Here is a 13461-nt window from a genome sequence, read left to right on the forward strand (position 1 = left end):
AATGGTAAGATTCCTTTGAGAAGGAAGAGCTGAAAGTGGCACTTCTTGGCAATGTCCTGAGTGTGAGGGAGGAAGGAGAGAGAGGAGTCGAAGATTACTCCAAGGTATCTGGTTTCAGTTGAAGGCACAGGGAGGAGCCCAAGGAGGAAGGCCAGAGTGAGGGGGAGAAGGAGCGAGCAGAGGTGCCAATGGGAAGGATCTCAGTTTTACAGGCGTTGAGGCAGAGATTGTTGGAGGTGCACCAGGATTGGATGCGGAAAGGCAGTCAGGGATGATGGAGGGTGCAAGAGGCTCAGCAGGGAGTCTGAAGAAGATCTATGTGTCTTCTGTGTAACACTGGAAGTTGGAGGAAAAAGAGGATATGGGGCATGAAAGGAGAGCAATGTAGAAGTTAAAGAACCAAGGGGAGAGTATAGAGCCCTGGGGGACACCACAGGTGGAAATGCAAGTATAACTTGGAAGACTGGTTAGTGAGGAAAGAGGTCAGCCAGTCCAGTGCCCTAAATCATGACATTACTGCCTTAGTCCTGGTCAATACCAAAGGTCACAGGAATTTAAATACAGAAAAGGTCAACGACAGGCCAATTGTACCAATTAGTGTTTGTATGATTGATAGAGTCTTAAATGGTCAAAACTGAAATAACATGAAACTCCAGATACCAACTGTAATAATTCTTCTCTTAGAATTGCCATATTCACTTATCCTGTGCTTACTTGTGTTGCTCTCAAGTCACCACCCTTGAAATGGTTAATAGAAATAATGACAACCTACAGGGCCATAGTGGCTGTCCCCATGTCCAACCTAAGCAACTCTATAATAATGACTTCACAGACTTTGGAAAATAGCTTTTAAGTAGCTCTTTCACTTAAGAAGAACAATTGTGCTGGACTTTATATAGCACAAACTAAACAGTGTGTATCCCTGCGTGCCATCCTATTTAAGTTCTGAATCAATGCAGATAAGGTAGACTGTGAAGTTCAGCAAGAAAAGGAACTACACCAAAGTGATCACTGAGATAACATATGCAGGTTAGATATTGGAACAGCAGCAAAGCACCTCTGCATGCTGACCTCCTGTAATCGACTCAGCTAAGGTTCTGATTCACAAATGTGCTCAGTGACATGCGCATTGCGCATGCATTTTGATTAAAAAAAAGTATGCAACATGCACAGGGCCTGATTCCCAGCTGGCAAACAGAAATGCACCCTTGTGACAGCATGTACATTTGAGCAACCAAGGGTGAAACCATGGTGGGCGCTGGTCCAATGAGGAGCACATACCTGATTCACAAATGGTTGAACAACCGCATGCACACTCCCAGGGCATTCCTCTTATCAGAACCGGAATAGTGGAAAATGAAAATATGACAGGGCTTACTTTAGATCCATCCCTTCAATGTTCCTGCCTTGTGGACCAGAGGCTATTAAATGAATGAGGATTGGTGCACCTGTTCAGTTGCAGGAGCAGGTGTTGGTGACAGTGTGGGTATAGATCTCCTTTGGCGTCACCAGACAATACCACTGGCTGGAAAACCACTCCCAAGCCTCTCCCCTAGCTCCATCAGTGCACCTGTTCCAATTATATCTCTTTCTGACTGGTTAAAATGAAATGCTCAGCATTCAAGAAGCACACTCTGAAATCTGTACCTTGCTCCCTGGTCTGTGGAAGAAAGAGCCCCTGGTTGGTGGCTGCGATTCCCACCCTTGAGAGTTGCCTGTACTGGCACTGAGCCTGAAATTCTCCTCCTTGGCTCCCCTTAGCACTTCTCTCCCAGGCCCATCTCCAGCACTTATCCACTCCTCTTCCTCTACTTCCACCACCATCCCCGGCACCTCTCCACAATGCAGATGCACGCCTGAATGCCACAAGGCCTAGTAGGACCACGGCTGTTTATTACTGATTTTGCCATTGTCATTATTTCCTCCGTTCCCTTCCCATTTAGCCTTGTGGTGCTTTGAAACACAATTCTGTTGTATAAAGCGCCTTACAAATACTCAATCAAATAAAATGAAATAAAAAATGTGTTGACATGGTTGGTCTGTGCCAATGGGTAACAGCCCAAAACCTCGATAAAGAAATGCTGTATGTACGTTTACTGCGCATTCGGCTGCAACTAAAATACTGATTCCCATTGTACCGAACAAGGAGAGTGCAGGTTGCCAGGGTGTCCCCTGGTCCCTTGTCCGGTATAATGGGTTTGGGGGTAGCAGGGGCGTTGCCCACTTCCATTACATGGATAGCGGGGGACAATAAACTAAATAGAATTGAAAATAAGGACCCTGCTGAGCCAGGTCCGACCCACGTTAGTGGAAGGGAACTGACGTTGCAGGGATAGAGTGGAGTCGGCGGCACACGCAAAAGTGTGCAGGACGAATGGGAAGGAGATATAAAGGGGAAGCGGGTATGGGGTTGGGGTAAAGTGATATATGTGATCACTGCGCCTCACCGTTTTTGTAGTTGGCATTTTCTTTATCAGGCTGTTTGGCAGCGCAGTGATCACAGAGATCACGCCAATGTACACCTATATTTCTGGTGTCCATGGAATGCTCTGATAGGTAGGGAGTTCAGCTCAGCAAGCACTTTCAGTTCCTGGCTGCAGGCTCAGGGGAGTGCAACGCGCATGTGCCATTTGGGAAAACAGGACATGCTCATATTGCGTTACAGCCGCATATTCGTATTGTGCATTTTGCACAGTGCAGCTGTGTTGCCAGGACATAATATGAGACCTAGGCAAATGAAGAATTATACCTTTCCTTGTGTTTAAATGATCGACTTTGAAACAGCACAACCTCAATGAGAAGGAATGGACATTTCAAAGGGAGGTGGATGGAGCGTACAGGGCAAATTCTCAAAAGTCATGCAGATAAACAAATGTGCAGGGAATGCGCTTTTCAGCACTTCCACACATTTCTCAGAGACATGCGACACGTTGTCCACAAAGGTGACCTTTAGATTTCTAGGGGTGCTGGGGGGCAAGCCGATGTGCTGGCCAGCTTCCTTTCCAAACTTTAGTGTGGGCGGCATGATTTGCGTGTGAAGGTAGAGCATTTCAACACGACTTCCCCCATGTGTAAACTCCAATCAAGGCACATGAGGAACATGAGTCAAACATTCTGCCAAAAACTCAAATCTACCAAAAGAATATGACAGGTTGAAGAATCAAATTGTCAAGCAGAAATGGCGGTCACCAATTGACAAACTGAGTTTTGATGTCCACAATACAAGGTGAAAAAAGGAGTAAAAAGGCTCTAATCTTTAAAATACCTCAGGAACTTTATCATTAGAGAATAACACACAATTGAAGATTTGAAAAATATAAGCAGAGGGATATGAAGAATTTGAGAAAAGGGCTATGAATAAACCCTATACATATTAAATGGACTTAAATTTGGTCTATCCTGATGAAGACTTGTTGTGTGTTAAAGACATTTCGCAACAAAAAAGTCGAAACATGCAGATCTTGTGATAAGACATAGCAGGTATCTTGAAATGCATATTAGAATTGACGTGGGGAGCAATGGACTCCTGCGTTAGATAAATATAGAAGCTGTGTTAAAAGAGGTTTGAATTATATACATTATAATGGCGTTGAGTACCCGTTCCACGGACAATACCGGGGTAACGAAAAACACAAAATGATACCTACAGTCATGGCCACTGTTCCTTGTGTTCCTTTGGCACCCTGAAATGAAGTAAACAAAAAAGATCATTTTACACTTGTGATCGTTGTCAAAAAACAAGAGAATCGTGATTGTCCCTGTAGCCTAGCAGGGACAGTGTGGCAGGAGCAACTTTGTTTGATGAAGGCAGGCCAGGCTGCCCCGTTGCATTGACTCCCGGCACGAGTGGTCGAAGTGGGCGGGGGCGGTTAGGAGCGCTGCTCCTCTACTTTTTTAAAATTAAGTGTTACTGTTCCTACACTTTTATTTTAAAAAGAAAAATCGTTCCGGATTGGTTTCGTTTTAAAATTAAAGTGTAGGAATAAGTTGAAACTTGCACTTTCAGTGCGCTGCAGTGACCGTTCCCTTAAACAGCAGGTGAATGTGTTTGGGGGTTTGGATTGCGTGTGGGAGGGGTCGTGGGGTTTGTGGGGAGTGGGTGTAGGCCAGCAGGGAACATAGATCCACTACGTTTCGTACACTCCGACTACTGCCTGGCACTTATCTCAAGGTCCAATTTTGATGGAGTGCTCAAACTCCTTTTCACACTGATGTCCTTTAAACACACTTTTGCAATACTCGTCCAAATGGATCACTACTTTATTTTAAAAAAAAAATAGTGATCATTTTGATCACTCGAAATAGTGTCCTTAAAAGTGGCACAATGCACAGAAATATGCTTGGTGTGTCCCCTAGAAAATAGTTCCTGTCAAAAACGTTGCTGCTCTGCAGGAATGTTCCTAAAATAATCCTGTCAAAGCAGTGCTGTTGTACATGTTACACATGTAGGTGTCATACAGCCGTTCCATGAGTGGAGGCATGACATCTAAGCCAGTCATTGGGTCTCATTACACAGTAGGCGGTAAGGGTTTACCGGTACCGGTATTTTACTGATACCGGTAAATCCTTACCGCCTTACTACGAGGTCCCTTTGCGGGTTGGGGAATTTGAAAACCAACCAGCAAAGGGACCAGTGGAGCTAATTACGGTACCGCAATTTTTGGTACCGTAATTAGCGCCTTCCCCATTCCCATAGAGCCCTATGGGGCAAAAATGGGAATGGGGAAGGGCAATGGTGGAAGGGGGAATTACTGCCCCGCCAACCTTGGAATGGGGCGGTAATTCCCCTTTCCACCAAGGCGGTGCCGGTATTTTACCGTATTTTACCGGCATGAACCATGGCGCTAACAGCGCCATGGTTGACCACCTTCCGTATAATGAGGCCCATTGTCTTTACCGAGTTATCTAAATGCAGCCCGCACAACACGGGATCAAATCCCGGTGGAGTCGATTACACACATTGCAATATTAATATTATTATTATTACCGTATAGTGGTAATAATAATATTATGACGTCATAATAATATTTGTGCTAATAGTTGTAGTCGCCTTCCAGGGATTCGATCCTGTGCCCTTCAGCCAGAAGGCAAATGTCTCTGGCAAGAGATTCCTTGCTGAATCACCTGTGCACTGCTGCCCGATGCAGGCCTGGACTGGGAACCTAAAGTGGCCCCTGAAAGGATTTTCAAAGGGGCCCATCTTGACCCTGCGCAAAGGTTTGAGGTATTCTACCCCAAGAACATTTGGAAAGAATGGGTCCAAAGTGAGAAATTTAAAGCATATTTTGTATAAACAGGGATTCAAAAAGTGGTGAGGGATGTGAGGGATGTGGGGGATGGCGGGGATGTGAGGGATGTGGGGGATGGCGGGGATGTGAGGGATGTGGGGGATGGCGGGATGGGAAGAGGTGGAAGGAAGAGGGTAAGAGGATCAGAAAACCAGGGTACACGCAGCAAAAAAGAGGCCCATGGTGTAGAGGCCCACTGGGAAATCTCCAGAGCTTCCTGTAGGCCAGTCCACCCCAGGCCAGATGCGGCACATTTGCTGACTTAACGGGTGCTCTGTCAAAATAATGCCATAGTGCACCGTTATTCCCCATTCAGCCCTAGTACTCCAGTCATCACTGGCAGGATGAAATATGCCATTACAGAAGCTGCAGAGCGGCGACGGTTCCTTGCTTTCAGGCCTCTTCCCCACCATAAGCCATTCACGGGCCTAACCAAAATCTGACCTTTAGTATAGCGACGCCTGGGGGCTTCTACGCGTTGCACCCTCCACGGTGGAGGTTACAGGGGCCTCGAAAGGCCTATTCTCCCTAATGCTGATGTAAGCTTCATGAAAAACATTAAGGACAGCAATGGAGTGTTATAGGCTGAGGGTTCCCATATCTTGTGATTCCTGTCCATAATGTAATGTAGGACGCATCAAGTGTGCTATATGAACTCATCACACAAATGGAAATGGTAAATAGAAAACTCAATTTCTGTTTAAACTACTATAAGCACGTGCTTTCCTGTTCCCCCTCCAGAAATTGAACTACCAACATGGACTGTACTGAACATGATGGAGTAGGTAAATGAAATAGACAGTAAGCGGGACAACATAATTAGAATGGGGATAGGGTCCACTGTGACAGTTCGATTTGGAATTCTGTAGACCTTTTAACCTGACACTAATTGAATTGCATCATTGCATCCCATTGCACAGACCACATAGCCCCTCTCCAATGTCTTTGCCTCCCGCCCACTCCCTTGCTGAGTAAGGAAAAGTGTCATTTAAGAGACAGGGTACCCTGCCATTCACAACTTGACATAATTTGCAAAGTGAAGAATTTAAATTATTGTTACCCTTCGTCCAGGTGGTCCTTTCTCCCCTGGATCTCCCCCGTGTCCTGAAGAGCCAGTATCTCCCTAAAAATAAGGCACACATGTCAGCAGTGCTTTGTAATGGTTTTCCCTCATTACATCAAATTTGCATTCAACATGATAATCATGAGAGTTTCCATGTAATGCACACTTATCATGTTTACTTTATCATAGAGAAGGCTAGATTGGCTGCACACAAATGCCAGCCAGCCAGCTAATGACACACATCATGCTTGCTTTATCGGAGACACCCAGTAAACATTGTCAACCACAGTAAAATATGGCTAGACTGGCTGCACCAACATGCCAGTCTATCCATGTAATAACACTTATGATGCTTAAGTTATTAAAGATGCCCAGTAAAAAAAAAGACATGTTACTGTAAGAAATAAACAGACTGGCTGTATAAAACGCCAGTTTAGCCACGAATAACACTTATCATTCTTGCTTTGTCATCGATGCCTATTAAAAATGATGTTTTAGCACACCCCACCCAACTCCTATTCCCCACCCATCCACTGTCCCTGCCACCAACCTCCCCAACACCGGAAATCAGCTCCTCGGCCAAAGCACACACACAGTCATACACCATTCACTCGCTGATTTATTTACAATATTAAATCGCTCATTCACACGTGCACACATTCAAAATAAACTCGCTTATTCACCCGCACACCCAGCCAACCATACCTCATATACTCACTCACACACATACATTACATAATACATATACAAACCCTTGCATGCACGCATGCATACATATAAACATACATAATAAATATGCAACACTCTTGCATACATATTTACAAAGAAACGTTTTTTTGTACCTTTTTGCTAAATCCATTGTTCCGAGGGGCTTTTCTGCTGGCAGGCCTCAAGCTCTCATGCTCCACGTAGACAGGAACCAGGAAGCAGGGAGAGCTTCGGGTTCCTGTCATGTGAAGAGCAGGGGAAAGGCCTCCATCTCGCACCAACCGGAATGGAAATCATTTCTTCTGATGTCACTCTCACTTCAGAAAGACTTTTTTCCCCCATTCTGGTTCAAAAATAAATAACTTCTTGCAAAAATATATTTTTTTTCTAAGTCTTTCTAGGGGGGCCCACTCAGACATCTTTTTGAAGTCTGATGCCCCATCGCCTAGAAGATGGGGTGGCTTGGCCCACCCACACCACAGGGATTGCGGTGGGCGCTGCTTCACCAATGTACTCCTGGGCCCAGGGGAATTACTAACAACCCGGCAGACTGGGAGAAGGAGCATAAGTGAGAGGTACAGAACAAAAGTGCGCCTAATGTCAAGAAAGTCTGCTGAGTTCAAAAGCAAAACTCAACTCAAAGGCTGTCAAATAGAAGCACAATAAAAGCAGTGAATATATACACACCATCTAAAAGCAAATGAACAAGCAAGATCAGGAATGGCTAAAAGAAAGCACAATATATATTGAGAGGCAGCGTAATAAAGCATCTGTGACATTGAGAAGACCACCTATTGAAAACAAGGATTTTCAGTTTCATTTTCTAGAAGCTACCACCAACAATATCCCTTGTTGCTGTCTGGTTGCGCTTTGCTCCCTATTGTGACATCATTTATTGGGGGGTCCAGAACAAATCAAAACATGGAGGGAGACAGTGAGGAAACAGCTGAGGAAAAGGAGAGTTTGAATACACAGAGGGGCTTTTTTTGTAAAAGATCCCCTCCATGTACACGTATGTGCTGTAGGCACTCCTGCATGCGATTTTCCTCACGCTCACAGCAGAGAGTCGAACTGAGGAGTCAAAAGAGGCGAAATAGCCTTTACTCTTCAGTTGTATTCTCTGCTTTGACAGAAATAAAACACTGCCTGCAAATACGTGTTGCGTTTCATGATAGAGTGACGTGTTGTCGACCTGCCCATTTGCACGTGCTAATGTGAAACGTATTTCATTGGAATCCATTTGTTTGATGTCTGCATGAATATCACTCAAGACGAACAATTTACCTCTGTTCCACCTTGTGTCAGCACAAAAATGGCTTGGCACGTAAAGGGAAAGCGTAAAAGCACGTTATGCCTTCCTTTCACGCTCCTACCAATTCTAAAATGACCCCCATATTGTTTAAAGCATTGCCACTACAGCATGCCCTCAAAGCAATAAGGTGCAGAATTCCATTGGAGCTTCCTGGCGCATCCTTTGCTTAGATGCAGGCATCTCTGTGCACTTTCATCTCGTCTGGCCATTTAATCAGGGTTTTTATTGCACAAAGAGATGGAGGAGGTTGAACCAAATTGTCTACTCTCTCCCTGGAGTCTGATTATCAGATGTCTTGCAATCAGCAACTATTTCCATTGCTTGTATTTGGATTTATTGTATTTCTATAGCACTTTCGCCAAAGTGCTGAACAAAAATGCGATGATACAATGATGGGTGATCAATGAATGGAATTAGAAGAACATTAAGGGGATAGCAGAGAAGGAGGCCAAGGAAGGAGAAGAGTGGATAGGGAGAGGTAAAGCGTTCAGGGAAAATGAGCAAAAACAGGAAGAAGCACAAGGTAAAGGGGAGCAAGACCATGGGTCCTCATTATCAGTTTGGTGGCATCTCTGTGGTAAATCCCCTGAGATACCACCAAACAGAATTACTGTTACTGCAACTTGGTCCGGCGGTATAACAGCCGAATTGCAAGTGGCGGTGGCCATGTTAATCCCCATTCATTTTGAGTCCATAGGACTCCATGGGCATTTTGGTGGAATTACCACTGCGGTAATTCCACCCGCAGCAATTCTGCTGAAATCAGGTGGAAAGTTGGCAGTTTTACCTCCAGCTCATAGCTGAATGTGAATCCTCCAATTTCCACCCAACTCATAGTGAGGCGATGCAGTACATGGCAGTATAAGGTAATAACGCTGCATTTAACCTGCACCACCCAACTCGTAGTGAGGCCCCATTGTAATTAAACATGAATCAAATAAGCGATAGAGTAGATGCAGGTGAAATGGAAGCCAACAAATGGAACAAAGGGAGCTCGAAATGAATGCACGAGGAGAGAACAAGAAGATGGTGCAAATTGTGGAGTTAAGGGTTTAGCGTTGTCGAATCAGATGGTAGTCGGGGAGACCAAACAAGGCAGCAGAACAGTAATCAATACGAGCGAGGATCAGAGTTCGGTTGAGTAGTTGAGTGGCTTGAAAAGACAAAATGGACAGGCCTTGCCAAGGTTAAAGAGCTGAAACCAGCAAGAAAGAACCATGCTGGGAATGTGCGTGCAGAAGAAGAGGGAGGAGTCAAAGGTGATGCCAAGATTACAAGCCTGTTGTGAAAAGGCAATAAGGGAGGGGGAAGAGTGATGGCAGAGGGCGGAGCAGTGGAAGAAATGGAGGAAGAAGGAAAGAAAACGATTTCAGATTTTTAAACAGTTAAGGTGTAGAACGGGAGAGTGCACCCGAGATTGAATGAAGAGTAAGCAAGCAGCAATCCTGGCGTGAATAGCGTCAGTAAAGGAAGAGAAAGTGAGGAGAATCATTAGCATAGAAATGGCAGAACAGTCCAAAAGGTTTAATAATGTCAGCAAGTGAGGAGGTATTGTGCATTAGAGATGCCTGGGTTGGGATGTATACTGGTGCTGACTGTAGTCCTTGCCCATTCCAAACCAGTTCCGCACACACATAGGCAACTTTCCGAGGTCTGGCCAAAGCCTCTGAAGAGAATGACCATGTAAGGCATGTTCCCACCCGAGACCCAGGGGAAGGTGGGCAGAAAGGACAGTGAGCCACAAAGACAGGACTCAACATAGACACACAGTTTGAGCATTGTGGTGAATCAAAGGCTGCTATGAAGTCAAGCATAGCAGCGGCCCAGGAGAACACCTGAAAAGTGTCAAAATAAGGTACTACTGCCACCACCCTGTTGGGGAAAACTGGATTCCTCAGCACTACGCTCTATAAGGAAGCTTCTATTCTGTCCAACAGACCTCAATGGGGACAGGTTCTCCTGCACTGGAAGCCTTAAGGACGGACCAGTTACCCAAGTGCGTCAAGTTACAAAATCCAGTTGCTAGCATAGAAACTATCAGCAGATATGCTGGGGTCCCATTGAAAACATATGTGAAAGCTGCCAAAAGAAAACATCTTTGCTAACAAATGGAATGAGAATGCCAGCATGACAGATTTTGACATTCTCATCGCCACTAGGCTTGGAGAAGCACCGCTGAAGAAGGGTCACTTTGCACCCTTCAGTGAATTTTGTTTCTACAGGACAGCACTGTTGAGGACAGTTGCTGTCCACATGCACTTCCAACACTTGCACAGGGCTATAGCGGTGGGAATGCATGTTTTGGATTTTTGAAAAACTAGCTGTGGTATAATACAAAAACACTGAATGAATCAATAATTTTAGCGCATGCATTATTTCTGAAATATTGCAGGTCTAGTTTTAGCAAATGATTTCCTTTGTGCAGCTTTTAAAGCCTAATTGTTTGAGACCCCCAACACATTTGCTGGCTGGCTTTGGTTTCCTGGCCTATTCTGGCACGTGAAGTGCTTTATACACTTCACGTGCTACTACAATTCGTTTATTTGGGCAATACTGACCAGTCGCTATGGCCAACAGTACGCTATCCCCCAATTAACCTTTTGTTTAGCGCTCACAGTCCTATCACAGGAGGAGCGCCTATTCCCCCATTAGTTTTTATTCAGATTTGTGACGATTGGATTCTGACCCGCAGGAGTATAAGGATGCATAGGGGTAAACTGGCCCAGTCAGCCCTCACACTTCTACAGACCAAAACACAATGCAATCATAAGGTAAAAAAGGGACAGTTATGAGATAGCTCCTTTGCCTTTGTGGAAACGTGGCCCGTGGGAAGGCTATGCTCTTAAGAAATGCCCCATCTGCATGTAGAATGAAAAGAGATTACTACACAAAAACCGAACCCAAAAGAAGAAAAGAGAAGATGCAACAGACGGGAGAAAGTAGCACTCTGAGCGTAAATCCAGCACACCCTGAACAACAGCATCCTGTCTTTGCGTCCTCTGCAGAGGCCTCACAGCAGTGGGAGGTCTAGATCAGCTGAAGCTCCCTATTCTATTGCACGGATCTGGTCACTCAGTGTTCACCGCATCTTGAACGAGAGGGAAGGCGTTGGCGTTGGTGTCTGCGTACCTCCAACCAGCCTAACTATTCCTTGCCTCTCAACCAGCTGGACACTGCATCGTTTCCAGACGAAGCAAATCACCTGCTATGCCTAAAGCGACTGCTCAACACCGAGAATCAAACCCAATCACTGGAGATTCATTCGCCGACTCTAACCAAAGTTTACAACCACGGCTTGGCCCAGCTAGCCCACGTACTGCCACCTCACCGATCGCACATCAACGCATCCAAGATCACCACTTCGATGGCCGTTGCTCGCCGACTTGAACAGCTGGAGCATCACTCATCGACCTCTCCCAGCAGCTAAAGCCCGGCTCAGTCTGGCCAACTGTAATGCATTACTGGGACTATCCCGACCTGCATCTTTGAAGAGGTGCTGCTTGCTGTCAGGGCCTCCACCATCCTACGTGCCTGAACTGAGCCTGATCAGTTCGCATCGAGGTTCGATCCTGGGTCTTATACCTCAGCACATAATGGACTGAATCCAGCTACTGTTGACTTTGAACTTCCCCCATGGTCTACTCGGGTCTTAGAGACTGGTTAGGTCATGGTCGCTCCTGTTTTCAGCAAGATATTCTTTATATGGTAGTAGCTTACCTACCACCCCTCCCGTAGCTTAGGAGATCAGTTGCAGAGTGGTTGGCCGTGATCCACAGAGCTGGTCACTCCTGAGGTGCCTTAGAGTGGTTAGGGGACAGATCTTCCTTCTGTCTCCTCAGGCTGAGGACTTTGGACAGTACAATTGTTCCAAAGGAAGTCCAGTGAGAATCTTTCGGAACGACTCTTCAGTATTAAAGGATCCTTGAAGAACTAAGTAAAACTGCTGATGGGATGTGAGACCCCATCTTTTAAAGGCACAAGTCTCCAGGTGATTGATCTAAAGCTTGCCTGCTTTAGCAGACCAATCCCTGCTCCTGCCCGGAGTAAACTTTGCCCTGGTGGTTTCATGAATACGTCTTGTTTGGCGCAATTGTGGGCATCCGAGGGACTGCCTGCAGGCCGTACCTTGGAACGCCGGCTTTTTCATATATTCTTTTTCTGTCCCATTTTCTGTGCCTCGCCCCCTTCCCAGCCCTCTGCGGAAGCTGGGCGACGCTCTGCGTGGTGACTCGCGCAAAGCGCTCATCGACTCGTACGGACCTTCCTGCCCTGCCCGAACTCCACGCAAGTCCCAAGATAGTCCTGGGCAGTCGGTTCCATGAATCGACAGACATGGGTTTGCATGCAGTTTGGCGCGCAAGTTCCATATCTTCAGCGCAAATAATTCCACGAATCAGTCTATAAGAATATTGTGGGGAAAAAGAAGGGAGGTTCACAATCCCTGCTCGACTTCTATTTACCAGAGATGACTGGTAAAATTGAAGAGTGTATAATTGTCACTGAGAGGGCCATTGTACACCCAAGGGATAGAGCATGAGGTTAATCTTAATCATGTTGTTTCATCTGCACCCCTAGTCCCAGTTCCAGCGCCTCCTTTAAATCCAATTAACATGGTCATTATGGCCAATACAGTTAATAAGGCTAAGTCTACTATTTTGACGAAGCTACAGACACAACAGGTTCAGCAGGAGCCAGAGCAGGAACCTCTGACCCATGAATCATTATCCAAGCATAGTGTAACATTGATGGGCAGTGATGCTACGTTTTAGAGTTGTTGGATAGGATGTCACACCCCATTATAGACTCCATACATTCTTTCAAACAAGTGATCATGTACATTAGCGATTATGAATATTTCCATTAGGGAGATCAAGAAAGGGCTTCTCGAGTTAAACTCAATACCATTAGGTACTCCAAAAATTCCTTTGACTAACCCAAGGGCATCCCATCCAAGCCCCCCAGCTCTTGATGTCACAGGGACAGGGAACGAGAACCCACCCATTGTTATGCAGCCATTGGGTGTTAAGGCTGATATATGTTCTTCTAGTAAGGCTGATAACCCCTCTGTGCAAGGGCCAGAGAATACAGTT

General features: G+C 45.6%; 1 protein-coding gene across 6 annotated transcripts in view; it reads right to left on the reverse strand.

The window, feature by feature from the left end:
• The window catches only part of LOC138570116 (collagen alpha-4(VI) chain-like), a 559183-nt gene that overhangs the window by 117359 nt on the left and 428363 nt on the right, over positions 1-13461 (reverse strand). For all 6 annotated transcript variants that reach the window (XM_069648741.1, XM_069648737.1, XM_069648740.1 and 3 more), the window contains 2 exons: positions 6349-6411; positions 3648-3683 (listed from right to left, as the gene is read on the reverse strand). In XM_069648741.1, the coding sequence (XP_069504842.1) occupies positions 3648-3683; positions 6349-6411 (99 nt within the window). The remainder of the gene's footprint in view (positions 1-3647; positions 3684-6348; positions 6412-13461) is intronic.

Source organism: Ambystoma mexicanum, chromosome 2q (genome assembly GCF_040938575.1).
Source record: "Ambystoma mexicanum isolate Mex_15411 chromosome 2q, UKY_AmexF1_1, whole genome shotgun sequence".
Lineage (NCBI taxonomy): Eukaryota > Metazoa > Chordata > Amphibia > Caudata > Ambystomatidae > Ambystoma > Ambystoma mexicanum.